We start from the raw sequence: 27290 nt of genomic DNA, 5'->3' as shown, positions 1-27290 counted from the left end.
TAATCCTTAGGCTCGAGATGAAGAACCCAACACCAGGCAGGCCTGGGTCAAACCAGGGTAAGTGATAAAGTGGTGCACAGGGCACCCATATTGTAGAAGTATGATTTAAGTAAGTATTATGGACATTTTGATGTTATTCACAGGAATAAGCAACAATAGAAATGGATATAACAACACAAGGAAAGTGACATGTTATCTGCTTATACTGCATGTATGTGCTTGTTGCTGTTAAACTTTTTTGTCTATAAATAGTGGCGGATCTGGCCTTTATGGAATTGACAGCATGCCAGACCTGCGTAAAAAGAAGCCAATTCCACTGGTCAGCGACGTGGTCAGTACTGCCCTCTTTTTTTTTCCTCTGCTACAAATGTTATCTGATGTGTTTTTGTTCTTTCTTCGTGAGTGCACACTTTTGTGTTTGTCAAACCACCACCAAAGACTCAGAAATGCTCTTACGTTTGAGCTGAATTTGGGAAGAGACTGTTATCAGCAATTGACAGCAAATATGAAATCAGACTGCTAATTTCTCTCTCCCTCCTCTCTTAAACCTGATACTATTCCCCACAACTCTCTTGAATGCATTCACTCTCCTTGGTCAGGCTATGGTAAGTTTATAGAATCCAGTTGCCACTCCCTTTTCTACTAAGGTGCAGCACATCAAGTAGGGCAAATGCTATAACTAAAATATGTATGTGACTAGCATGATGATCCTTATATGTAGTGAATAATAGTCAGACCTCTCAGTTAATGTAAATTAACAGATTTGCATGCATCCTGTTGGTCATGGGTATTTTCTCCTTCTACTTAATGTTATCATTAAGAAACCTAATCAACAGTTCATTTCCTCACCCTTTGGTTTGCCCTTTTTTCACCTGCTAAGCCATGTATAAATAGACAAACTGGCTGTCACAACTGCACATGGGTAGCATCCAGTACTAACACTCCCACTGAAATTTGTGGCTGATGGTCTTGATATTTATTTATTTTTTGCTAACACTGGAATAGTCTTGTATCTCTTCACTAGTTGCTTCCAACTAATATTACTCACATGGGTTTTCTGATCATCTGGCACAAATTCAACCATGTCTTGGGGAAGAAACAATAACAGCCCTACTGACCACCTATAGAACCACCCTGGTCCCCTGTTTAACCAAACTGACCTCATTTACGTAGTGTTACTTTTGGTTATGGTTGGTTGTGGGTTGTATATGTATATATCCAAGATTTAGTAAGATATATGCTCTGTTTTCTGTGGTTCAGTCTCTCGTCCAGGCCAGGAAGGCAGGGATTGCATCTGCCATGGCTGCACGGTCCTCAATCAAAGATGAGGAGCTGGTAAGTAGAACAACAGTATTATATAAGCTTTTTTTACTAGTTTTACTATTATATACAACTTTATACTTTGCAATATTTCTGAGGTAGATATTTACTTTACATATGCAGATCAACTTTATTTATCCCAGGGGGAAATTCAATTTTCACAAACTCATGAAAATTAAAGGAAGTTAATCAGACAATAAAATTAGACACTAAGATTAGACTAAGTTCAACTTCAGTTTTCATGCAATCCTTGTAAATTGAAATGTCATGATTTAGAAAATGCCTGATAAATGCTGAACGATTAAGCATTCCTTGATGTGTTGACATTACAGAAACAAAGACTCTGGACACCACATTTTGTTGCAAAGAGTAACATAATAAAAACTCAGGGCTCAGAGTAACAAACAAAAAGGGACTGAAGATCCTGAGTGAAAAGAACAAAATATGGGGAAGAAGCTGAGCCAAAGACTCAGACTCAGCTCTCCACCCAAACTAAACATAAAGGAAAACAGTTAAATCAAACCAAACATAGCTGGCAACTAAATCCTCTAATGTCTTAAACCAGTGGTTCTCAACTGGGGGAAATCACAAAAAATCACGAAAAATCACAGACTCATTAGCTATTAATACAAAGGAGGTGCAGCAGATCCCCCCCATGTCGAAATGCAAGCGGCTGGACTATTACAGTGTTTCTCAAGGGGGTGGTACCCCTGCGTAAAGACCCTTTGTAAGCTCTAACATATAATAGAGGCACATACTTCCCCCACCCCCGTTGCAAATTTGTTTTTTGGGGGTAGCAGGTGGGAAATGATGAAGCGTATAACCCACCACGTCCTCCACATACAGGTTTGTTATGTTAGTTTCAGAATAACCTACTCATCCCCAATTTTTTCGGGGGTGACAATAGGTTTGTGATCCTGTTAGTGGGCTTTTGTTCATAAAGGTTGAATAACACTTCTAAAACTAAACGTCTATTCTCCCTCACTCCCATCAGACTCTGCAACATCTTAGTGTGATGACTGATACACTGATGATTTTGTGTTTGATTATTTATTTATTTATTTATTTTCTTCAGCTGATGAAAAAAGGAATTTCCTCCTGGGAATAAATAAAAAGTTTATCTGTATGCATCTTTGTATTTGTACATACATCCCTTAAAAAAAAGCATTGCTTCAAAGTTAAAATCAAGCTGGTTTTCCTGAGAGTATGAAGTTGGCTTTTTTGAGATATGTGCTTACCGTAGTAGCGACGCAACAAATAGCAAACGATGATCTTCTAGAATACGATGCATATTAGAAAATGGAATAAAAAATAGTTCAACTTACCGTAACTTTAAACATTTACAACAATAAAATACAATATACACATTTAAGCAGCATTAAAATGATTCCAAATACTGACAGGGACCATCTTGCTGCAGAGTTAATACTTTTACAGGGCACACTTTTTTGCATTGTAATTCTTGTCCTTCTTGAGGATCTGGATGCAGCATTGTTCTTTGCTATCATTAAAGCATAATAATAAAATAAATTTAACAAAAAAAGGTAGTCTGTTTAAAATACAGTGTGCCCCAACAGGCCACCATTTCATAAGCTTGTCTTGTAGAAAAAATAATCATCTCATGATTTGCAACCCCATCAGCACATTTTAAATCCAAGTTCTTCTCTCTATAGAAAAACCACGTGTACAAGAAGACCCTACAAGCACTCATCTATCCCATATCCTGTACCACTCCACATAACTTCGAGGTGTGGACTGCCACTACACCCACATACTGCTATGAGTGTGAGGGGCTGCTGTGGGGCATTGCACGCCAAGGCATGCGGTGCTCAGAGTGCGGGGTCAAGTGCCATGAGAAGTGCCAAGAGCTGCTGAATGCCGACTGTCTGCAGCGTAAGTTCCGCCTAGAAAAGGGTTGAACAGTGTAAATTGGTGGTTTGACTGTGTAGACCCAAAGATTCATGCTATTAAATACAGGCCCTTCTCTGAAAATTAGCTTCATTGTTTTATTTAGTTGTCATACCAGTGTTCAGTGTTGAGACAAAAAAAAACAAACAAACAACAACATATCTTCTACACATTCTGACTGTGTGACTGTTCAGGAGCTGCGGAGAAGAGTTCAAAGCATGGACCTGGAGATCGGACGAACAACATCATCATGGCCATGAAGGACAGGATGAAAATCAGGGAGAGGAACAAGCCAGAAATCTTTGAACTCATCAGGGAAGTGTTTGTGATCAGCAAAGCCATCCATGCCCAGCAGATGAAGACCATAAAACAAAGTGTACTTGATGGCACCTCAAAGTGGTCGGCCAAGATCACAATCACAGGTATATGGTGAATTAAAAAAAAGTTGCATTTATGACTCAAACTTCATCTTAGCAATACGTGTGATTCCACTAAGCTTATGTTTCTTGATTACTTTTTCAGTTGTTTGTGCCCAAGGACTTCAAGCAAAGGACAAAACAGGATCCAGTGATCCATACGTCACTGTCCAGGTGGGGAAGACCAAGAAGAGAACAAAGACCATTTATGGAAACCTCAATCCGGTCTGGGAGGAGAAGTTCCACTTGTGAGTTTCCAAATGTCTTGGTTTTACAGTGTGTCTTCGTCAGTGCTTTTCTTTCCCACAGCTGAGATAAAAGTAGTTTTAATGATTGATATTTTTCATGTATAGATTACAGTTGTAGAAACTGCCCCCAAGCCTAGATTGATTCTTCAAAGATGAAAGTTGTTGCTGTTTTTGAAGAAGTTCACATCATATCTTCTTGCTTATCCCCAAAAAACACCACTCAGCTTTTATTATTTGTTAAGTTACATTTTTCATTATTTTTTAAAGAATTTGACTTTTAATCAAGCGTTTTGGTCTTTGTTAGTGAGTGCCATAATTCCTCTGACCGAATCAAAGTCCGTGTGTGGGATGAGGATGATGACATTAAGTCCAGAGTGAAGCAGCGTCTGAAGAGAGAATCTGACGATTTCCTCGGCCAAAGTATTATTGAAGTTCGCACACTGAGCGGAGAAATGGACGTCTGGTACAACCTGGGTCAGTATGCTCTCTGATTCTGTTATGAGGTTATATGAAGGGTATTTGTTTTTAGGAGGGGTTAAACATAGTCTGCTCTATGTCCTTTTTTTTAATCCTTTTCCTTTTTTTCCTGCTTTTTTTCCCACAATATTTGTATTCAAATTTTATTAAAACAAGTACCAGTGCTCCTCTGTTTAAACCAGGTAAACTACACATGGTAGAGCATATTATGTTCATTACATACAACAGAAAAAATAGCATCACATCTTGTGTTAAAAAAAAAAAAAAAAAAAATCATCATCATAACAAATCATAGCAACAAAAAAGTCAACAGACATGGAAACTACAAGGTCCACCTACATCATTTGCCATCTTCTTCGGGTGATACGTTTGCACTATTAACATATTTAATAAAAGGTCCCCATATATTCTCAAACACATGCTTTTTAGATTTCAAAATATATGTGATTCTTTCAAATGGAAGGCTTGTTAACATCTGTCACATTCACTGACACACATCTGGTCTGTGACACACATCTGGTCTGTGAGTCCTTCTCCACATTAGTGCAATACATTTTTTGGCATAAAACAAGCCAAGGTCTATGATCATCCTTTCATTTTAGATGTTTTTCTGGATACAGACCCAACAAGAGGAGCTGAGGGTTCAGTATAATTTATTTTGAAATTATTTTTTCAATTGTTACTCCCACATCTTTTCCAAAATGTTTTGATTTTCCTACATTGCCATAAGCAAAGAAAAACTGTTCCTTTACTTTCCATACATTTTGTGTATATGTCTGTTATGTTTTTATTGTATCTATTCAGTTCTACAGGTGTAACATACATCTGCAATAACCATTTGTAATGTATGAACTTAAGGCATGCATTTATTGATTTGGTTTGCACTCTGGCACAAGCCGCTTCCCAGCATTCCTGTCCTTTTCCTTTTTAGTCTTTTTTCATTTTTTTTTAACCTCAGCACCTAATTAGATTATGCTGTACATCACTTTTAAACTTTCAAACACAAGCTGCAAATCTCACACAGGTTTTACACAGATCTTAGAAGAATTTGTATGAAAACAGCAGACACTTAAAATATAAAGACACAGACATGCCCACTCACAAAAGTAAAAAAGCAACCATTTTAAGCACAGATATTTTATTCTGGTGTACTCAGATCGATTCTCTTCAGTTTTGCCTCTGGCTTTTTTGTTCACTGCCTTCTCCCCAGTCTGCAAGATAAAAATCTCCTAGAACATCCCAGCTTTTTTCTTCAGCAGCTGTGCATTCATTTGCCTTAATGAAGGATTCATCTACATTGGAGTCTGACCACATCTGTGTTTTTTTTTCTCTAGTCGGGTGCTAAGTTTTCTTCCCATTAACTCCAGTCGGTGGATTTTTTTAACCTCATTACCAACGCCCCTTTTCGCCTGCAGTGACAATTTTTTAAAAGAGACCAGAAACAGACCCAAGGCAGATATTCTCCTCACGACAACATTGGCTTTCTCTGGCGAGCTTAATTTATGACATTCTAAATGTATAATTAATCCCCTTGAACATGCAGTCAGCTGTACTCAATTCAGGAAAATCTCAACCCGGTATAATGAGATACTGTGATTAGGATGAGTTATTAAAAAGTATACACCGCCTAATCTGCCAATTATGTGAATTCTAACTGTACAATTCTTGTAGAAAGATAGTGTAGGAGTCAGACGAAAGATTTTATTGCACTCTCATCTCAGCCAAAAAAAAATCTTTCTGATCCTTTTATATCACAGAGAAAAACTTTGTTCATGAATCAGTCTCTTTAGACCTTTACTATGTGCTGTTCTCACTGTTGTTTTCCTTTCCATTTCCTTTGGAACATACTTTATAAATTAGACTATTACTTGCACCACATATCTATGCTCTTGCCTCTTTAGTAGCTATACTTTTTTTGGGAATTGTATTTCTTCATTTTATATGCATGATGTATAGAAGAGTAGAGTGTTATATGGTCTTTCACAAAGCGTCTTCATTAAAGTGATGATATTGACTTCACCATTGCATTAATAAATCTTTCATTGGAACGTGGCACTGAATATAAATGTGCCCATAAATCATCTGCTGTTTCTTTTAAACTGAAAGACATGAAGTGCTCAGTTTAATATCACTGATAACTGGAACAAAATACATTCTTCTGGTTAACGTCATTAAAATTTGATCACTTAGAGCACACAGTATATCGCTCATTTTACTCTCCCAATCCTTTTCATGCAATATTATGTCTCCCACATCCCATTTTCCAGCTTACCTCCTTTACTCCTTCTTTCCTTTCCTGATGTGTGATTATCAAGTAGCAGCACTCCGGTCGGAAATCGACCACTCCACCGACATGTGCAAATTACCCCTAATGAGGGGCCTGTCAGGGCAAATAGCAGGGGTGAGTTAGCCAGGAGCTCCACCTCCAGAAAAGCTCCAACTCAAGTGTCTTTGGTGATCAGGAGCACATCTCTACAGCCCACTGCCATTGTCTCCCTCACTATCAGCTGGAGGACTTCTATTAGCAGTACTGGCCTTGCACTGGCGTCAAACTGGAGAAACAGAGCCCCCTACAATAGAGCTGCCAAGTTAACAGTCTGTTATTAGTGTTGTGTTAACACATTTGGATTGGAGTTATGAACTGAGAATGTGCATGTTTGTGTGACTGTAAATCTGCATGACTGTAATTGTGTTTGATTACAGAGAAGAGAACTGATAAGTCGGCTGTGTCAGGTGCCATTCGACTTCAGATCAACGTAGAGATCAAGGGGGAGGAGAAAGTGGCAGCATATCATGTGCAGTACACCTGTTTACATGAGGTATGGACATCCGTGGAAGCCTTTGAGTTGTGTTATTAATTAAAGGTTCAATATGGAAGATTTGCAAATTGTCGGAATCTGAGTTGTACTGGGATCTGTTTTCCAGCTGCATTTTTAAATTAATGGTAGCCAATTTTGCCGAGGACAGTGAGAATGAATGAGAAACTTGGGAATGGGCTTTATGTACAGCCCCACTACTTCCTGAACTTAAGGCAGCTCCTTGATTTCCTGTGTTTCAGTATTGGACACACTGATTGATCCAGGAGTGCCTGACCACTGTAGTCACCACAAGAAGCAGCAGGCACACCTGGATGAATCAGTGTGTCCAATAATGAAAGGAGCTGCCTTAAGTTCAGGAAGTAGTGGGGCTGTGCATAGAGCCCATAAGCACAACAATTTTAGCAGAAAAAGTGTCCCACAATTTATATATAGAAATCATCATTAACATTTCATTCAGTACCTGCACAAAACAGATTCCAACACAAATTCCACATAAGTACTTAAGCGCGGAACTGAATCTTCAGTTCAGATACATTAACCACTGATTTACCAGTAATATATTGTTCAAATGTCAAAATTTTGTCATGCAGAAATATGAGCTTAATGATATGACAATCAATCAATAACCATATTTTAGCTCCCTTCCTTGCTAATGTCTTGGTGTAATGTGAAAATGGACAACTTGCATTTTATAACTAAATATTGTAAAGATAGTAAAAACCCCACGCCCTGAATCGCAACTTGCAGCCCCCAGATTCCTATAGGGAAAACCTTCCAATTAATGTGTAGCTTAAATGTAGTTAAAACAAAAAAAGACAGCATTGGTTTATTAAGATAAACAGTTCAGAGTCAAGTTTGGAACATACTTAAGACCTAAACTCTCTATCTCTGCCTGAAATAATGAGGTGGAATGTCGTGCGTGGATCGCTCTTGGCGTGAATAATTGCATATTGTTTTAACTCGTAGTTGTATTTGGTTTCTGTGAGTCCTTAGAAAGTCTAAAACCCAGTAATGACTCATAAAATGTCATTCTTATATGTAATTTTGACAGGTCTGTTGCCTCTTTAAAATTGTTGAAAATAACAAATTTGACGTCTGCTGTACTTTTTCCAAGAAAAACCTCAAATTGGGAATTTGGGGTATAGACATAGGCTTCAGCTGCTATAAATAGCTACCACCAAATGCCTCCCATCATTCATAAAGCTGGAGAAACCCTGTTATGGATCACTACTGCAGTTTAATGTCAGGTTCCCAACTCAGATAAGCCTCTTTCTGTTACAGAATCTGTTTCACCATTCGACTGACATGCTCGGCCAAGGTGTGGTTAAGATCCCAGAGGCTCGTGGTGACGATGCCTGGAAAGTCTACTTTGATGACGTGGCGCAGGAAATAGTGGACGAGTTTGCTATGCGTTATGGAATCGAATCAATTTACCAAGCCATGACGTAAGTATAAAAGATTTTATTAGTCTATCTCAATCTCTCAATGTTTTTGGTTTATGTCCCCTCCATGGTCAGCCTTTTGATCTTATATCAGAGTCAATACCAAAGCGCTGTTGTTGTTCCCTGTTGGCCTGCAAATGACGGAAAGTCAGGTATTAATGGGCTGGCGATGGATTTGTCTCCATGAAGTGTCATGATTCATATAACTGCCTGTTAACTCAACCCATCATTCACACAAAGCACACTCCAATGGGCCATCCCTCAGCCTGAACGTGTCACGTAGCACATGGGCCCATGAAATGACCTTACATAATAGGAATCATTAGGTAAAAACAAGGCCCCTGAGAGGACACATGTACTCCCACATGGTTCCGTCAAAACCTCACCTCCATGGCCAATTGAGGCCTCATCCTTGGGTTGGGTTATGTAGAATAAGACAGGTGTTAACCACAGTCTGCTGTTGGGTTGTGTCTTCCTTCTCTTAGGCATTTCGCCTGTCTCTCATCCAAGTACATGTGCCCTGGGGTTCCTGCTGTGATGAGCACCCTACTGGCCAACATCAATGCATTCTATGCCCACACAACCGCCTCCACCAATGTCTCTGCCTCCGACCGCTTTGCTGCCTCAAATTTTGGGGTTTGTACAATCTCGCCTATACATAAAACAGTGTCTTTTGACTCTGTGACCTCGTCTTTTTCTTGTAATTTTGTCTCGTGTTCTATGTTGTTATCCTCCATTCTCTGTTCTTTATCCTATGCCTTAAATGAACACTTTTCATCCTCATAATGTCCTTTCTTGTTGTTTCCATCTTACAGAAAGAACGTTTTGTCAAGCTCCTAGACCAGTTGCACAACTCCTTGCGCATTGATCTCTCTACATATAGGGTAAGGAAAACATTTTTTTTCTACAGCAAAAATTATGTTAAAGTTAATATTAACATATTTGCAAAATTATGTTGTAATGTCACAGATTGTGTTCATTTATTTAGGGGTTTTCATACAAAATGCAACACAAAGTATTTCGCAGAGCATGACCAAAACAACATAGATATGTCAGAAAATCATACAGTGCAGATTAAAAAATACAACAGTTGAATAAAAGGTAAAACAAAAAAAATCTAAGACAAATAAATATATATTTGAGTGATACAACAAATACCTCGACATGAAAATGGCAAATAAAACAACGCAATAAATGAGTAGGCACCTTAAAGGTCCTGTATTTAGTACTTCTACCTTAAAATATCTTTTTAAATGACCTAAAATTATCATTGGAGTGTTTAGAATGAAGACCCTGAGGTTCTGCCAAAGTTGCCAGTGTATTAGATTGTAGAGATTTCATTCAGACCAGTGGGCTGAAGGATTTATGTGACCACTAGAGGGAATAGTGAGTCACTCTGTCACTCACTTGGTGACGTAAACTAACACCACAGAGCCTTTTACCAAGGATCAGTAAGTGACCAGATGGAATGAGAACCAAGAAGAAACAACCTTTAGTGTCAAAAAAAGGCAAAAAGTGATAAAAGCTACAATCACTGTTTTCTCCACTGGACACAGCGCTAAATGAGAAGAATTGAGTTTGATGCTAAAATCACAGTTCTTGATTATGACATGAAATTATTATGCAATGTAATTATCTTTGCTAAGCTGCTGTTTGTTGACTTAATGTTGACGGTTTTGACCTTGTTTGTTCAATTCCAGACAGATCTTTATTTCAGTTATTAACAAGACAAACCATTCAGAAAACAGAGGTGATTTGTGGTTTTTACTGTGGCTGTTTTCAGTCTAAAAACAGAGCGAAGCTAACAGAGCTTTAATGTACACTATCAGCTGATAGTTTGACCAACTGTCAAAATAAGTGGCTTTGAGTTTTAGTTTAAAGAAGAAAACTTGATGATACCATAATATGAGGGGGGGCTGAAAAGTTCATAGCCTGACTAAGGAGTTATTCCACAGCAATGAAACTTGGCATACATTAAATTCAACCTCTCCTGATACTAATTGCATGGTTTCCTTCCAGATAAACCCACATTGGATAAATAATTTAGGACTTTGAAAAGTAGTACCAGAGACATTTCGTGAACCATCCGTGGCACCGTGGTCTTGTCAAATGCCTCCAGAAAAAGGGGTTAGACACCAAGGACATTCATGCTGACATGGTTGCTATAGGGGATGATGCTCCAGCTTTATCAACTGTGCAAAACTGGGAAGAGAAATTCAAGAGGGGTAGGGAGAACGAGGGAGGGGTGAAAAGCAAGCATTTTCATGAAATGTCTGTAGTACTACTTTTCAAAGTCCTAAATTATTTATCCAATGTGGGTTTATCTGGAAGGAAACCATGCAGTTAGTATTAGGAAAGGTTGAATTTAATGCATGCTAAGTTTCACTGCTGCACAATAGCTCCTTCTTAGTCACGCTATGAACTTTTCAGCCCCCCCTCGTACAGATGTGTGTAAACAATGAATTTTATCATTAAGTGATAGAGTCTGTGGATGCATAGTGTTGATTTGTTGGTGGTTTTGGTAGTCCTAAGTCTCCACTAAGGTGCCTCTCGTTATATAGTTGATTTTAAAAACAGTTAATGTGATCAATTTAAATTTATAGATAGATAGATAGATAGATAGATAGATAGATAGATAGATAGATAGATAGATAGATAGATAGATAGATAGATAGATAGATAGATAGATAGATAGATAGATAGATAGATAGATAGATAGATAGATAGATAGATAGATAGATACTTTATTGATCCCAGGGGAAATTCAAGAACTGGATTATAAATTAGAGACATGCTAGCTTTCCCATTGTTGCTTTTGTGAGCAAGTTGGAAATTGTGTGAAAGTGTTTTACTGAGATTGTTACATTTATTCTCTCACACCTCTTCGGTTTGTGCTGTTTCTTGAGAGGAACACACACTATATATTTGTCAGGTTACAGTAATAAACTGTGCCTGTGTTAGTGGTAGATTGCCTCTAGCCTCATCAAGTCTGCTTGTTTGCAATTCTATGATAATTTGTCCTGCTCTTGGTCGACTGCGTTGGTCGATATTGAAATGAACTGACTTACCTCACTGCAGCCTCACACTAATATGCCCTGCTCAGCAAAAGTGGCCCTAAATGTGTAATAAGATATTAACTTTAATTAACTACAGACTGTGAATGTGAAATGTGGCATCAATTCAATGTATAGTCACTTCTATGTAATGCCCTGTATGTTGATTGTGTTTGTTTTACATTTACATTAGAGCTGAATAATTTAAAACACAATCATTCTTGTTTTTCAACTGTAGAATCACTTTCCTGCCAGCAGCAAGGAGCGGCTGCAGGATTTGAAATCTACTGTTGATCTTCTAACCAGCATCACCTTCTTCAGGATGAAGGTAGGATGATTACATTTGTTTTTTTATCCCGTCATGGAAATGTAGAATGGGTGATGGAATCATATCAAATAATAAATATTTGCATCAGCTCAGTGCCATTGTTTCTGTCTCAATGTGGCGTTCAGGTCCAGGAGTTACAGTCTCCGCCCAGAGCCAGCCAGGTGGTGAGGGACTGCGTCAAGGCCTGTCTCAACTCCACATATGATTACATATTCAATAACTGCCATGAGCTGTACAGCAGACAGTACCAACCTGTGGATACAGTGAGTCACATTCTCATTACTGATTTCATACCAAGATTTTCTATCAGCATGAGTCTGTAGCCACAGAGAAGATACATTTGCTAGTCAGTTTTACCACTCAGGTAAAAACAGGTATGTTTCTTAACTAAATTAACTAGAAACCATTCACTATTTTTTCACCAAATGTGCTACAGCTTGTTAGTTATGTGTTGCAGTGCTGTGTTTTGCTGTTTTGTCTGTCATCCAGCTGTGATTTCTGTCATGCCATTTGTCATTTCATTGCTGAAGCACAACTACCGTACTTTCCGGACTATAAGCCGCTACTTTTTTCTCGTTTTGAACCCTGCGGCTTATACAGCGATGCAGCTCAAGTATAGATTTTTACGGGCTAACGGCCTCCAGGGGGCGCTCTAGCAGGAAGCGCAAAAGTGAGACAGATAGGGGGAAGAGGTGATGCGAAGAGGAGAAGTTTTAATCTTAACTTTTAGCAATCATTTTGCGTGTCATGCACAAACCCTCATCATGGAAAACACACAAAGAAATGCATATTTTGCAGCTTTTAAGTTAAAAGCAATTGATGTGTCTGTCCAAGAAGGAAATAGAGCTGCAGCACCGAAGTGCCATTGAGCAACAATGGAGGAGAGATGTAGAAGGTGTGTGACAGAGCCTTTGAGGCTGTTCAACTCCAACAATGAAGAAGATGACTGCAGTGGTTTCAATGAGCAGAAGGAAGATGAAGACAGAGATCAATGACTTTTCTGGGTTTTTTAACCGGCCGTGTTCCTGCTGTTTTACTGCCGTGTTACAGGCACTGTTTGAAAAAAAGCAGTTAAGGTATGGAAATAAATATTTGAACAATCTTTCTGTTTACCATCTTTCTGTGTAAATATCCCATGTCACAACGTAGACACCTACGGCTTATTGTCAGGTGCGACTTAAAGTCAGCCGCAGCTTATAGTCAGGTGCGGTTTACATTCCAGTGCGCCTTATAGCCCGGAAGGTACGGTAGATAAAAAAAATAGAACATGTTTTTCTTGCAGTGGTCAGATTCAAAGAAAAGAAGTTAACATCACTAACAAGGACCCCTTGTCAGTGTGATTTTGTAGGGGATGGTTGATAAGCAATCATTTATTAATCTATGTACTTTTTTAACACAGAACAAGGAGGAGCTGCCTTTAGAAGAACAAGGCCCAAGTATCAAGAATTTAGACTTCTGGCCCAAACTTATCATGTTGATTGTTTCCATCATTGAAGAGGACAGAAACTCCTACACACCCGTGTTGAACCAGTGAGTAACTGGTCTATGCTTTTGTGCTCTCTGTTTATTTTTAACCCCTCAGAGACAGTTTAAATGAACTATTCGTGATCTAGTTTTTGCTCTCCCTTCTTGCAGGTTTCCTCAAGAACTGAATGTAGGGAAGGTGTCGGCAGAGGTCATGTGGACGCTGTTTGCTCAAGACATGATGTACGCTATGGAAGGTCAGTCAGCTCTCTGTCATTTGTGACAAGTTAAAGCAGAATGCAGTTTTTGTTTTGGAAGTTGTCCATCTTCTCATTTTTCTTTTGACCTGTCAAATTTCACTCCACGTGTTTCTCATTATATAACTAATGCCATTACCCTTCAGCTCCTTCCACATTCTCCTGTCGAGGGCAGATATTTTATGCTGGTAAAAGCCATGAGCACCATTCTATCTCTCCTCCCCTGTCATAGAAATGTTACATATTGTCCTCATGTAGTTTTGTAGCTTTTGTGAGATGTGTTTAGCTGTTTTTGTTGGAGTTTGTATGACCATACCTTAGTTCAGGGGTGTCAAACATACAGCCCGCAGGCCACAAGCGGCTCGCCAGAACGTCCAATCCGGCCCGTGGAATGAATTTCTGAAATGCATACTCAGCCCAATTTGATGTTACATGGGCCAGACCAGTAAAATAATAGAGTAATAACCTAGAAATAATGACAACTCCCAAAGTTTTCTCTTTAGAAAAGTAAAATTACATGAAAATGTTACCTATTGTAAATTGTTGTCTCACAAAAAAAATGTGAACAACCGGAAGAAATATGAATAACCTGAAATGTCTTAATAGAAGGAAGTGCAGTTTTAACAATATTCTGCCTGTTACTAAATGTTTTGTGGCTTTGTAGATGCACTGTGATCTGTAAGTTGCAACGTACATGTATAAATGACAAGCTGAGGCATAATATGGTTGAAATTGCATCTATTTTTCTTAAGAAATTTCAGGTTCTTCATGTCAGTCACATTTTGTAAAGAATAGTTTGTAGATATAAACATTTTCATAATATATATATATATATTTTTTTTTTTTTTACACTAAAACATACAGAGAAGTTTAGAGTTGGTATTCTTTATAAGTTATTATGTTATTATTTTACATTCCAGGCCCATTTGAGATCAAATTGGTCTGTATGTGGCCCCTGAACTGAAATGAACTTGACACCCCTTCCTTAAATTGTTTACAGTTTTAATCAATAGTACAGTGTGCAGTATGCAATTAACAGTAAACTCAAAGGGGTAGTAGCATGCAACTCCAAAGAAACTGAAAAACACAAGTAGGACAAGACAGGAATCAAAAAAGTCTGGGCAGAAAATGTGGGGTAGAAATTATTCAATGGCATGGGGGGAGTAAAAGAGTGAAATAATAACTCTGCTGAGTTTGAAAGCTGCTTATGTCTCCCAGGGGCCTTGCTGTGCTTCTCTGTGCTGTACTGTACTGAGAAGCACCACCAGCTCCAAGCTTTTATCCAAGCCCCTGTCCTCAAGATGATCCCCCTTCACAGAGTATCACTGTGGAAAATCTTCACTGAGTTAAATACAGGACTGGTCACTACTTCCATTTCAGCTGACATTGTCAATGAATTGGTGGAGCCCTGTAGCAACAGAATAACTCTTAAAGAGATTTTGATCCTGAAAAACTTCAATTTAAGAGTAATCAAAGTACTTTGTAGTCACAAAAATATGCAAAAAAATATTTTTGAGAATTTTTTTTTTTTTACAAATTTGGGAGCATATTTTAGAAAGAAACACTTGATCTGATCAAGTGTACTGGAGTTTAGAGAAGCAAAGGTTTCGTGAATATCTTAAAATTAGAATTATGTGTAAATTAGGCCTATTGCTTGGATTTGAAAATTATCTCCTTTTAGCTTCATACATATTTCTTTAGCTTTTTCCACTCTTTTAAAGTTGACTAGTTTGCTGTTAATGCACCACTTTCTTCTGATAGAGTTTAAAATTGTAACTCAAACCACAAAGCTCAAAAGACAAACAGAAATCTAATTATTCATTTATATTTTTATGTGTTCAGTGCTAATAAAAGGCTCCTCTTCATTATCAGGTCTGTGTGTAGTATTAAAGGGTCAAAATTACAGTGTATAATTTCTACTGACATCTAGTGATGAATATGGGTGTAAGAAAATATTGTTTCTGCAATATATTGCGATATTTCATTTCACAATACTGTATCGATATTAAAAAGTACTGTATCGATATTTTTAGGCATTTATTCAAATGCAGATATTATAGAGGTTGATATTAGTTTTTTGTTTTTCTTCTTTGTATTTTATTTATTATTATTTAACTCTCTTTTATTAAATAATGTTAGTTCCTTTGTTGGGATTGTACAAAGATAATGTTCTGATGTTGGCTCTGAACCAATAGAATATGAACATTTGAACAGGGTCTTAAACTGTAATGTCTGTAAAACATAATTTAAGTTTTAACACAGGAATATTTTGTGATATAACATTAGATCCGGTTCTGATCAAATAAAGATGTGTTTAGTATTTGTGCATATTTCTGGTGTAATTTAATTCGTCAAGGAAATAATCGTTTTTAAAAAAGAAACAAACAAAAAAGTGCCTTTATGACAGTATCATGATATATCATGATATATCGTATCGTGATCCTAGTATTGTGATTTGTATTGTATCGCCAGATTCTTGCCAATACACACCCCTAGTGATGAAATTGCCGATTGTAAATGACTCAGTTCCCCTCATGCTCCCCTATGGTGGCTACAAAAAGAAAAAAAAACGTATCATTATTATTATTATTATTATTATTATTATTGATTTTTTTTTTTTCTACTGTGTTCCATTAGTATCAGTGTTTCTTGTCTGGGCTTTTGTGGTTGAGGGAATGTAAAGTTTGTTCCACAATCAAACATACTTTTGGATTGTAATGTACATTAACAGTAATATAAAATGGGTGAAAAATGAAGGACATTCATTCTTACCGGTTGTAGAAACATGATATCGCAGTATGATCGACTGTGAGAGGCTACCTGATTCAATTGTCCGTATAAACAGTTGGTTATACTCTAGGGCTGGGCAATATATCAAATTAATTCAATTAATGAAGGTTTTGCCTCTTGAAAATCATGAAAAATCACAAAATCAAGATTAATTCTCTTGATACTTTTCTTGCTCAACAAAATCTGAAAATGACACCTGTTTGCTTCTTATAATATATTGATTGTGAATGTGTTTCTCCAATCACATACAGCACATGAGTTTAGTAAATAAAGAGTGTGTTTGAGTATTGTTTACAGTTTATGCAGCCAGAAAACATGAGTAAAATGTCGAGTTAAAATTGAAAAACAATTTAGATTTCATTTTTTGCACATACCAACCAGATCTACTATACACTAATAAAAACACAATTCTGTTCCCATTCTGTAATTTATTTAATCTAAATCCTCATACATCTTACACACTGAACCTTTAAACTATTCAATTTGTGTTATACTACAAAAATTATCTTTATTTTGCAATGAATCAACAAAATGTTTATGCTTATGGGAAGACTAGAGGTTAGATGTAGTTTGTCAAATTCCCTTCAGGGTTTGAGGGAAATCAAAAACTGAACAAAAACAATGAATACATTGTGAGGTTATTCCAGTATGATCACAGGTTTAGTTCGGTACAGATAATTATGTGGGTCTTACTTGTGTCATTTACAACTTTAGCTCCAACCTCAGCGTGCACACTAGTGATTCCCATAGTGAGGAGTTCAGAATCTCACACTTACTCCTGCAAAGCTCACAGGGCTTCCTGTCTTTTTTTCCACAGAACATGAGAAGCACCGTCTGTGCAAGAGCACCGACTACATGAACCTGCACTTCAAGGTCAAGTGGCTCTACAATGAATATGTGAAAGAGCTGCCGAACTTTAAGGATGTTGTTCCTGACTACCCATCGTAAGTTCACGTGACATGTTTCATCATACTACTGGCAGGGAGCAGTTAGACTTGTCTATTCTTTGCTTTTCAAGACATCACTGTTACATTCTGTTAACACTAATATTACAAAGGGCAAGAAAGTTGAAAAGGCGGCTGTTGTTTTGGAAAAAATTAACCCTTTTTCGCCTTTTCTTTGTAGATGGTTTGTACAGTTTGTGCTACAGTGGCTGGATGAAAATGAGGATGTGTCTATGGAGTTTATGCATGGAGCCCTCGAAAGAGACAAGAAAGATGGAGTAAGAAAATTCACCATTTACCTCAACATTCAGATTTCAGATTCCTTTATTGTCATTTAAACATTACATCATAGATGCAAAATGAAATGATGTTGCATTGGTCTCAGTAAAAACACAGGTAAAGCACAAGTAAACAGGAAAAAATAATCTGTAGAAAAATTATATATAAATATTCATAATTACTCCCTATACAACGGTTCTCAGTAACCCCCCTTATCACACCATGTACATGTGCAACCACAATGTAAATATGTAAATAATATTTAATTTGAATTCTAATTTTGTATTTATTTAGATATTTATATTAATACCAATTTTCTTATTATTCTCTTTTTTTCCACTTGTTTGTAGTTTTCCTACCTGTCCTTTTCTCTGCATTTGCTTGTTGTATGTTGCTACTGTCAACTGTGAAATTTCCCCTCGATGGGATAAAAAAAGTCATACCTTATCTTATTAAATAATGCGAATAATACAGTCTGTGATTAAAAAGTATACCCGTTGCGTTTTACGCTCCTGTATTGCACTGAGTATAGTACAGACATTGCACAGTTCGGGTTAGAGTTAATATTGCACAGTGTAGCTGAGATCCACTCCATTTTTCATTTCTAATATTGTATGTGTTTACTCAACAGTCTGATCGCAGCTGAGTAAAAGCTGTTAACAGTGTCAAAAAGGTTATCTCCTGGTGCTCACATGTGCTAATTTGTCTCAAAAACCTATTGATACATTCACTTTGACTAGTGAAGATGTGTGGTTAAACATATTTACATATTAAATACATTTTGTATCATATACGAGGGCCGTTCAATAAGTTCATGGCCTCACCCAGAACAGAACAACACAGACTGATAATTTATATTTTATTTTTCAACATAATCTCCATTTACAGCAATGCACTTGGTCCATCGATGTTCAAGCATCACTATCCCATCACGAAAGAATGTAACATCCTGTATTGTAACAACCAGTATTTCTGGGTGAGGCCATGAACTTATTGAACAGCCCTCATACTTTCCTCTGTTAAAGAACTCTACACAATAATAAAGTGTAAACTACCCAGTATTAATCTGTTTGTGATATTTGCAGTTCCAGCAGACATCTGAACATGCTCTGTTCTCCTGCTCTGTGGTGGACATTTTCACTCAGCTCAACCAGAGCTTTGAGATCATCAAGAAACTGGAATGTCCCGACCCCAAAGTCATGGCACAGTACAGTCGACGATTCTCAAAGGTGACCCTACACAGACAGTGACATAATGCTTACATAATAAATAATTGAATATTACATGTAACATAATATAATCTTTCTCTTTCTGGGAAACACTGTAACATATTGGAGACATTATGTAACAGCTGCAGCAGTATGCAGGGAGAATTCTTCATTAAAGAGAAACAATGAATTGAACTAACAGATGAGTAGGGGTTTCCCTTCATGTGTGTCAGATAAAACACGAAGTGATGCCTGGCAATCTTATAATAATCAATTGTGTTGCTTCTTTTTTTAAGTATTTTTATTGAGTATCAGCTAATTATTAGGTAATTTTCACTTCTTTTATTTTTTTCCATCATGTGTATCAATTTTTTACATACAGTATGTGACAAAATACATTCATGTAATTATTTCTAATCTGTCCAAATACTTATGAAAATGACACATTCTGTAAAAGGCATGATTTAAATATAGTGGATTAGATTTATGGTGCTTTTCTATTTACACATACTCAAAGCGTATATTGGATCCATTATTCATTCACTCACACTGGAGGTGGTAAGCGACATGTGTAGCCACAGCTGCCCTGGGGCAGTATTGAATATTGGCAATCTATCTCCTTGATAGTTAGTTTTCAGGATCAGTCCTGAAGGAGTCTATACACTATATGGACCAAAACACTAGGGCACATCCGACCTACATCTTTCAGGACTTTCTCATTTCCACTCATTTGAAATAATATCATGATAAAAAAAAAAATAGTCTTGTCAGCTGCCAATGGCTGTCACAATAATGTCAAAACAGTATTTCTTTAAGTCTGCAGGCTGATTTTGTTAAAAAAAAATAAAAAATTCTGAAGCATTTTGTAAGCATTTTAGATGGGTGTGAACAAAAGTAATCCTATGGACAAAGTAAAGCATTTATTGCTGTGATATTTATCGCATTACGAAATTATATTATGATCTGTCATTGCCTATTTATAGCCAGCACCCTGTTTGCAATGAAACACCTGGATTCAATGTGTCCCCGATATTTTTGTCTATATCCTGTATCAGTCACCCCTAATTTTTATGTTATATGTTGAATGAATCGCTTGAAATTAATTTAATTTAATGTCTTTCTTATTGTTCATCTTGACAGACGATTGCCAAAGTTCTTCTGCAGTACAGTGCCATTCTGACTAAGAGTTTCCCCACTTATATTGACAAAGAGAAGATTGTAAGTATAGTGCCTTTTATGTCCTACAGTTTATTTACATTCAGTAGTTTCTTTAGGTAGGTCATACTGTACATAGTAAATAGCATTTTTAACATTAAAGAGACAATGCACAGTGTACAGTATATATTGAAGAAAAAAAAAACTGTTCTCCTGGAGAAGAGGTGTCAAACTCATTTTAGTTCAGGGGCCACATCCTCCCAGTATGATCTGAAGTAGATCAGACCAGTAAAATAATAACATAATAACTCATAAATAATGTCAACTCCAAACTTTTCTCATTTTAGAATGAAAATGTTAAATTACACGATGAAAATGTTTGCATATACAAACTACGCTTTAAAAAAATGTGAACAACATGAACAACCCTGAAAAAACTGAAATGTTTTAAGAAAATAAGTGTAATTTCAACAATATTATGCCTCAGCTACTCATTTACATATATGCTTTACAACTAACAGATCACAGTGGATCTACAAATACATTAGACATTTAGTAACAGGCAGAATATTGTTAAAATTGCGCTTACTTCTCTTAAGGCATTTCAAGTTCATATGTGTTCAGCTTATTCACTGTTTTGGGAAAGGATAGTTTATAAATGCATTGTCATAATGTAATTTTAGTATTTTACTAGTCCAACTCATTTGAGATCAAATAAAGAATTAAAATCAAGAATTTTTATTTGTTGGTAGGGTTCACACATGTAGATATGCACCACCCGCTGAATTTGGAGTTCTGCATTTAATCCATCATTAGAACATGCACCACACACTCCATACAAGGAGCAGAGGGCATGCCATATCAGGCACCCAGGGAGCAAATGGGGGGTCAAGTGTCTTGCTCAAGGGCACATCATCTGCCCCAAATTTGGGTTGAATGTGGCCCCTGAACTAAAATGATTGTTGATATCTTAAGCAAAATTTTTGTATTCAAAAATTCATCCCAGGGGCCAGATTGGACCCTTTTGCGGACCGGTTTTGGCCCATATGTTTGACACCCGTGCTCTGGAGGCTCCACACAGAATGTCCAATCAATAGTCCCTGCTACATTTCTTCATCCTACAACAAACTCTGCTCTTCCCTGTGTCCTCTCGCAGCCCTGCGTCCTGATGAATAATGTACAGCAGTTAAGAATCCAGCTGGAGAAAATGTTTGAGTCAATGGGTGCTCAACAGGTAAGACTAAAGACAAAGATGTAGATGTAAAGATGGTCAATGTGCTGTTAAATTACATTTAAAGATAATATCCAATGTGGTACTTTGGAAATGAATACTTAAACATACAGCACATGTATTTACTTGGGAAAATATCAATATGTGACGCATGTATGTGTCTCCCATGTGTCAGATTGCAGTAGAAGAAGCAAGGGTATGTACAGTAGTGGTGGTACATAGAAGGTGGCTGCTAGTGTTGGATAAGAGATTAATCTTGACCGCTTTGTTATGGACAGGTTCTATAGAAAAGTCTGTACCCTGTCCCTGTGTCTGATGAACGTCCCCAACAAAGTCCTCCCTTAGATCAATACTGTCAGAGATTAGACCCTATTCTGCCTAATAGACTACAGAGCGCCCAAACAGAGACTTAAGTAAATCACATCCCTTGTATCAATGTCCCGCTGTAGCTCCGGTAAAGACGATCGATAGCTTCTCCGTCAGCTGTGACCCTCTGCTTTGAATTCCTAGCACGTTGCTTTTTGCACGTAGAACTTTAGCTTTTATAGCAGCAGCATAGAGGCGTTTTAAATGTGTTTAATTGGCTGTCGTAGAACTGTCTGTGTTGGACACTTCAGAGTAAATTTCAAACAGTGTGTTCGCTTTGCAATTAAAGCAAGATGAATTGGTGGAAGAGGAAGAAGAGGATGAGGCAGGACAGGAGGTAGGTTTTCTTCATTAGGGCTGTAATAGACAGATAAATGTAAACATGTTATCTCTGTTTTAATTAGTTTATCTGTGTGCAGTATATCACAGTAGTCTACTAGTCACTAATGCAGTCAATAAAAGTTTCTGTCTTTCTGTGGGTTGGAAAACAGGTCGTAACAGAAGATAAGGAGGGACAGCCTCTGGTTAGTATTGGTAGAAACATAGTAATGAAAGAGTTCCTCACCATAGTTAATGTCCTGCTATTAGTTATGTAAAGTAAAAGTAGAATGTAGAGAGGTTCTTCTTAAAGGGACACTAGATCATTTTTATTAGTCAAAATCAACTTGGATGTTATTTCGCTTAAGGTTTTAAGTGTTGAAACTTTAAAAGGGCAATTTGTAGAATTAAAATCTAAGAAATTAACTCCAGCTATCAACAGTACACGACACAGTGGTGTAGTGGATAGCACTCATGCCTCACAGCAAGACGGTCCTGGGTTCGATTCCAACACCAGTTGATGTGGGTCGGACCTTTCTGTTTGGAGTTTCCCCCCCGTGTCTGCATGGGTTCTCTCCGGGTACTCCGGCTTCCTCCCACTATCCAAAGACATGCACTGATAGGTTAATGGTTTAATCTAAATTGCCCACAGGTGTGAATGTGAGTGATTGTTTGTCTCTATATGTCAGCCCTGTGATGAACTGGAGACATGTCCAGGGTGTACCCCGCCTTTGCCCATAAGTAGCTGGGATAGGCTCCAAGCGACCCCCATGACCCTAGTGAGGATAAAGCGGATTCAGAAAATGAATGAATGAATGAATAGCAACAGTAGGAGGCAGCATTAATCACTCCTTAGTGATTAGGATCTGATTCAGGCTTTGTTTCTGAAGTCCCTGGTTTATTATCCCAGTTCAATTCTGCAGCCAGACCTTCTGAACAAACCCAGCCTGCATCTGATGTCAGATACATCTGTGCTCAGTCTCCAAACATAGCAGGTGGACTTATTATTACTTATAATGGTAGATAAGATGGCTGAACTGTGTGGCAAGTGGCAAACATATTAACAATGTCAGGGAGGTTATAAAATTAGTTACTTTAAGGTCATATAAGTGTGTTTGGTTTAACATTAAGCAACACCATTGTTGACTAAAATCATGCTTCTTTGCCACTGAACATGGAGCAGTAAATCATATAATACATACATATTCTGCAGGTGGTTTTAACAATGGTCACTTTAACCATCATTATCGTAATGTTTACTATTGCATATGATGTTATTCCCTCTCCTCATACTAGAATGAGGGCAGACTGGTTAATTATCATTCTAACTTGATAAATGTAGGAGGTATCAGTCCTTAATTTGAACTAGGCTTGTATTAGAGACAGGCCTTTATTTCTGTTTTCCTTTTTTCATTAAGTAGAATGATCCTGTTTAGTAGGAATCCTTGTTGTGATCCGTTCACATTTGCGATGAAATGCATGACTTTCTTAACCATTACAAAGTCAAATCTTACTCACATTTCAATAGATTGCAACTATGATTGGCTTCACTGAGTTTTTATTGTGTAAACCTTGTTTTCCTGCTGTTCTCATAAGTTTCTACAAATAACAGTTTCACTCAATAAGTTATGGATTGAACAGTAACACTTGAGTGAAATAGAACAACAAAGTGGGGAAAATAGCTGGATTATGGTGTTGAATGTCTTAAATTAAAGTTGCAGAAGTGAACCTGGTGCTTAACTGGCAGCACATTATACGACGGGGACCTCAAATTTATACTTTTTTTCTTCTTTTTTTTTAAAACCCTTTAGGCACCAGAGTTTTTTTTATGTTCAATTTTAATATCAAGAATTCAAAAAGCTGTAGCTTGGAAGTGGTTGGAGATAAAGTCATACTGTAAATGAGAAAAATATTGGGTATGAACCAAAATTTATGATGGGAGTAAATTTACTCATCTAATTTGCATATTGTGATGTCACAAGGCAGCAGCCATATTGGATTGTGTACATTTTAGTAAAATTGAACTTTGAACATATTTACATGGAAGCTTTCTTTGTGTTTTTATTTTTTTGTAGTAAGTTTTAGTAGCTTTTTAGTCAAGCAGCAGAGTAGCCAAATCTGTCCTCGTCTAAACTAAAACTAAATCAACTTTACTTACTAAACCAGCTTGGGAACAACCAGATATTAATAGAAAAGCTAGCATGTAATTGATTCCTAGTTTCTGTTTGAGGAAATCTAGTAAATTGTTGTCTTTAACATAACAATAGAACTATTATTTCTACATACGTATTGATATGTTTTTAAAATATTTTTCACTAAAATATTACAAATTGCCCTTTTAAAGATCTGGATAGAGCTTTGTGAATCATCTTAAATGTGAAATGAAGTTAATTTTATAACTATACAGTAGATATGTTGGTTTCTATTGTCCCTTCAAAAGCGCTCCAGTGCCCCTTTAAATGGAAAAACCACATAAAAAATCCACATTAAAACTTCAAACAGAACAAGTACTGCAGATGAGACACATTCTGTTGTCGGGGGTAAACTCATTTGATCTGAGGATTTATTTACTTCTGTTGTTTGCAATAAAACCTGGTCGATCTGAGGATTTTAAAAGCTCAGGGTTTGGAGGAGTTGCGTTATGTTGCGTCACATTTCCCTGTGGATTTTGGCTTAGAATGATGGCACAATATGTTGAGGTTGAAAGGTCATCACATCACTTTGTTGCGATCATTTGTGTGGCTCTCAGCAAGTCTGTAAGACAAGGAGAAAAAAGGATTCTGAGTGAACGTTACATGTAATGATGCTATAATGTTTGTCCTCACATTCTCTGTGCATGAAATCTATGAATTAGATTCTTGTATTTATTCGTGTTCCAGTTCAGTTGCAGCACTTTGCAACAATTTGAGCGCAATTAAGTCACCGTTATGTTTTCTTTTTCTTTTCTAGTACAAGAATAGAATCCTAGCATGGCAGGCAAGTTATCCGTATATGCATGCATGTTGTGTTTTACATGACTGCATATACTTAACATGTGCTTGTGGAGGAGAAATATTAACATATACAGAGATAATTCTTACTTGTTTCCAGCCATATGGAAACTTTCAACTAAATTATCAGCAGTGAGACGTGAACGTTTAGGTTTCTATTTATGTTTTTTGTTTTTCCTGCCACTCGTAGTTTGATGAAAGTGAGGAGGAGGAGGAAGAGGAAGTAGGGGAGGAAGGGGAGAAAGTAAAGGTTGAGGTTTGTCTGAACCAGATTAAAGTCGTTCTCATTTTTCCCTGGTTGTTTCTCACAACTTCTAACAGTCTCGCACTCCTACTGTGCTTTTTCTGCACACCATTTCCTACAGGTTCTAGTCATGTTTGTTTCTCACATCCACTTTTATCATTTGTGAGGTTTTTACCCTCCGTCACTAACCTTTTGTGGCAGTTTTCCCACACCAGTCCCTAAAAATTGACTTTTTCCCTTTTCCCTTCTGGCACCATTGAACTTTTCTGGTGTACCTTTTATTTAATCGGTCTGTATCTTCTTTTATTCTTTTTCTTCACAATAGACTGATGACAAGGAAAAGGTGGGTTTATCTGTACCGTTATTACCAATTCATTGCATATCTTCCATCTTAAATCTCAGCAGTTATGTAAAGTATTCTAATTGTATTTATTTTGTTACCCTTCCTTTCAAGGTTTTCTAATTACTAAGTATTTATCCTGTAAACATGTGATAAATTAAAGTGTATTGTTGGGTAATTTCCTCTGTAACTACACACATTAAATACAAAATACTAAACCTACACTTTTACCGAGCTGTTTAACTTAGTACAATGTAGTTGTAACTGGTTTAAGTTGCTAACATTTTGCTTTGTTATTTTAAATTAGTGTGTGCTTGTGGTGGTGTTGTTAAATATTTGTTGGTAGAAAAGATGCAGTTATATATTCAGTGATTGCCAGACTAAACTGGTCACAGCAGCACAGAATGTACCTGAGTTGATGGGTAATTGAGGAAGTTTTTCTTAGTGTTTAGTAGTAAATAAGAGGACTGTAAAAGAGTTACCGGTTATTCTTAGAAGCACAGAAATCAGATTTTCCAAAGTTGTCAAACTTTTTACCAGAGTTTCTTCAGGGTTTTACTGCGAGCTGTTTTCTTTTGACACTTTCTATTTTTATGTCTCTCTCAAAAAACCTTAAACACTCCCACCTTTCAAAGATGGAAGCCCCTGTAGGAAAGGTAGGTTACATTCATCCCAAGGTACACGTAGACTAGTATTCTGCTGTTATGACACTTTCCATAATGGCCATTGATCGTCTGCAGTTTCCAAGTTATTATAAATGACATTCAAATTCCAAATTGTAAATGACAGTTAACTGAGGTTGTCCTATGTTATTCTCCACCTCCCTGTGCTATCCAAGGCTGAAAATACATGTGAGGACAAAAAGGTGAGCGTAGCTGTGTAGCCTCATGCATATTAATATAGCATAAGAAAACCAAAAAAAAACAGCTCTCTAACGTACATTACAAACAGAACACAATCCATCTCTAGCTGCCTTTGCTTCCCCGAAGCCTTCCCTTTGTGCTGCAGAGCAGATACTTCTCAGTCTCTCCTCACTAATGGTGCTGTGAAACCCTGACAGGCTATGAATCAAAAGGCCATTGGATCATTGACTTAATGAGGCACACCATGGCCTCATCCATATGGCTTAGCTCCCCTGCAGGCTCTGCTTATTTAGATGATGCTACAGCATACACGGGTTAAGGTGTACTGGACAAAATTCATGGAAAGAAAACCATATCTCTAACTTCCCAAATTTTCGCTCCCTTCCCCTGTGTTTGAAAGACACATATGTTGCAATGCTTAACTTTTTTTTATTTCTTTCAATGTCCTCACTTTGAAAGTTGGAGACTGCTGGCAGAAAGGTGGGTGTGACAACAAAATCACGATTAGAATAGATTACATAGATAGTTTATTAATCTATAGCAGGGGTGTCAAACTCATTTTCTTCTGGGGGCCACATTCAGCCCAATTTAATCTGAAGTGGGACCAGTAAAATAATAGCATGATAGCCAATAAATAATGACAACTCCAACTTGTTTTACTACAAAAAATAACAATCAATTATGCCAATATTTACATTTAAAAACTATCCAAACAAAAAGAATGTAAATAACCTGAAAAAAATGGAATTTGTTAAGAAATATAAGTATAATTTTATCAATATTCTGCCTTGACTTATCATTTATACATATGCATTATAGGTCAAATCTAC

At 37.1% G+C, this 27290-nt stretch overlaps 1 protein-coding gene across 18 annotated transcripts in view; it reads left to right on the top strand.

The window, feature by feature from the left end:
• Positions 1–27290, top strand: part of LOC115429835 (protein unc-13 homolog B-like) — a 95700-nt gene that overhangs the window by 58051 nt on the left and 10359 nt on the right. For 4 of the 18 annotated variants that reach the window (XM_030149584.1, XM_030149592.1, XM_030149588.1 and 1 more), the window contains 29 exons: positions 11–57; positions 253–331; positions 600–605; positions 1261–1335; positions 2994–3213; positions 3423–3650; positions 3751–3892; positions 4197–4366; positions 7073–7188; positions 8470–8633; positions 9116–9266; positions 9446–9514; positions 11922–12011; positions 12137–12274; positions 13411–13541; positions 13647–13732; positions 13879–13920; positions 17340–17466; positions 17648–17744; positions 18831–18974; positions 20094–20171; positions 21265–21342; positions 21515–21535; positions 21995–22042; positions 22197–22229; positions 25583–25600; positions 26233–26253; positions 26436–26462; positions 26920–26940. In XM_030149584.1, coding sequence (XP_030005444.1) covers positions 11–57; positions 253–331; positions 600–605; positions 1261–1335; positions 2994–3213; positions 3423–3650; positions 3751–3892; positions 4197–4366; positions 7073–7188; positions 8470–8633; positions 9116–9266; positions 9446–9514; positions 11922–12011; positions 12137–12274; positions 13411–13541; positions 13647–13732; positions 13879–13920; positions 17340–17466; positions 17648–17744; positions 18831–18974; positions 20094–20171; positions 21265–21342; positions 21515–21535; positions 21995–22042; positions 22197–22229; positions 25583–25600; positions 26233–26253; positions 26436–26462; positions 26920–26940 — 2667 coding nt within the window. Of the gene's footprint in view, positions 1–10; positions 58–252; positions 332–599; positions 606–1260; positions 1336–2993; positions 3214–3422; positions 3651–3750; positions 3893–4196; positions 4367–7072; positions 7189–8469; positions 8634–9115; positions 9267–9445; positions 9515–11921; positions 12012–12136; positions 12275–13410; positions 13542–13646; positions 13733–13878; positions 13921–17329; positions 17467–17647; positions 17745–18830; positions 18975–20093; positions 20172–21264; positions 21343–21514; positions 21536–21994; positions 22043–22196; positions 22230–24972; positions 25000–25203; positions 25601–26232; positions 26254–26435; positions 26463–26919; positions 26994–27290 lie in introns of those variants that run through there. The other 14 variants (XM_030149596.1, XM_030149594.1, XM_030149600.1 and 11 more) reach the window with 11 other exon arrangements.

Source organism: Sphaeramia orbicularis, chromosome 12 (genome assembly GCF_902148855.1).
Source record: "Sphaeramia orbicularis chromosome 12, fSphaOr1.1, whole genome shotgun sequence".
Classification (NCBI taxonomy): Eukaryota; Metazoa; Chordata; class Actinopteri; order Kurtiformes; family Apogonidae; genus Sphaeramia; species Sphaeramia orbicularis.
This window is presented reverse-complemented; position numbering and strand designations above follow the sequence as displayed.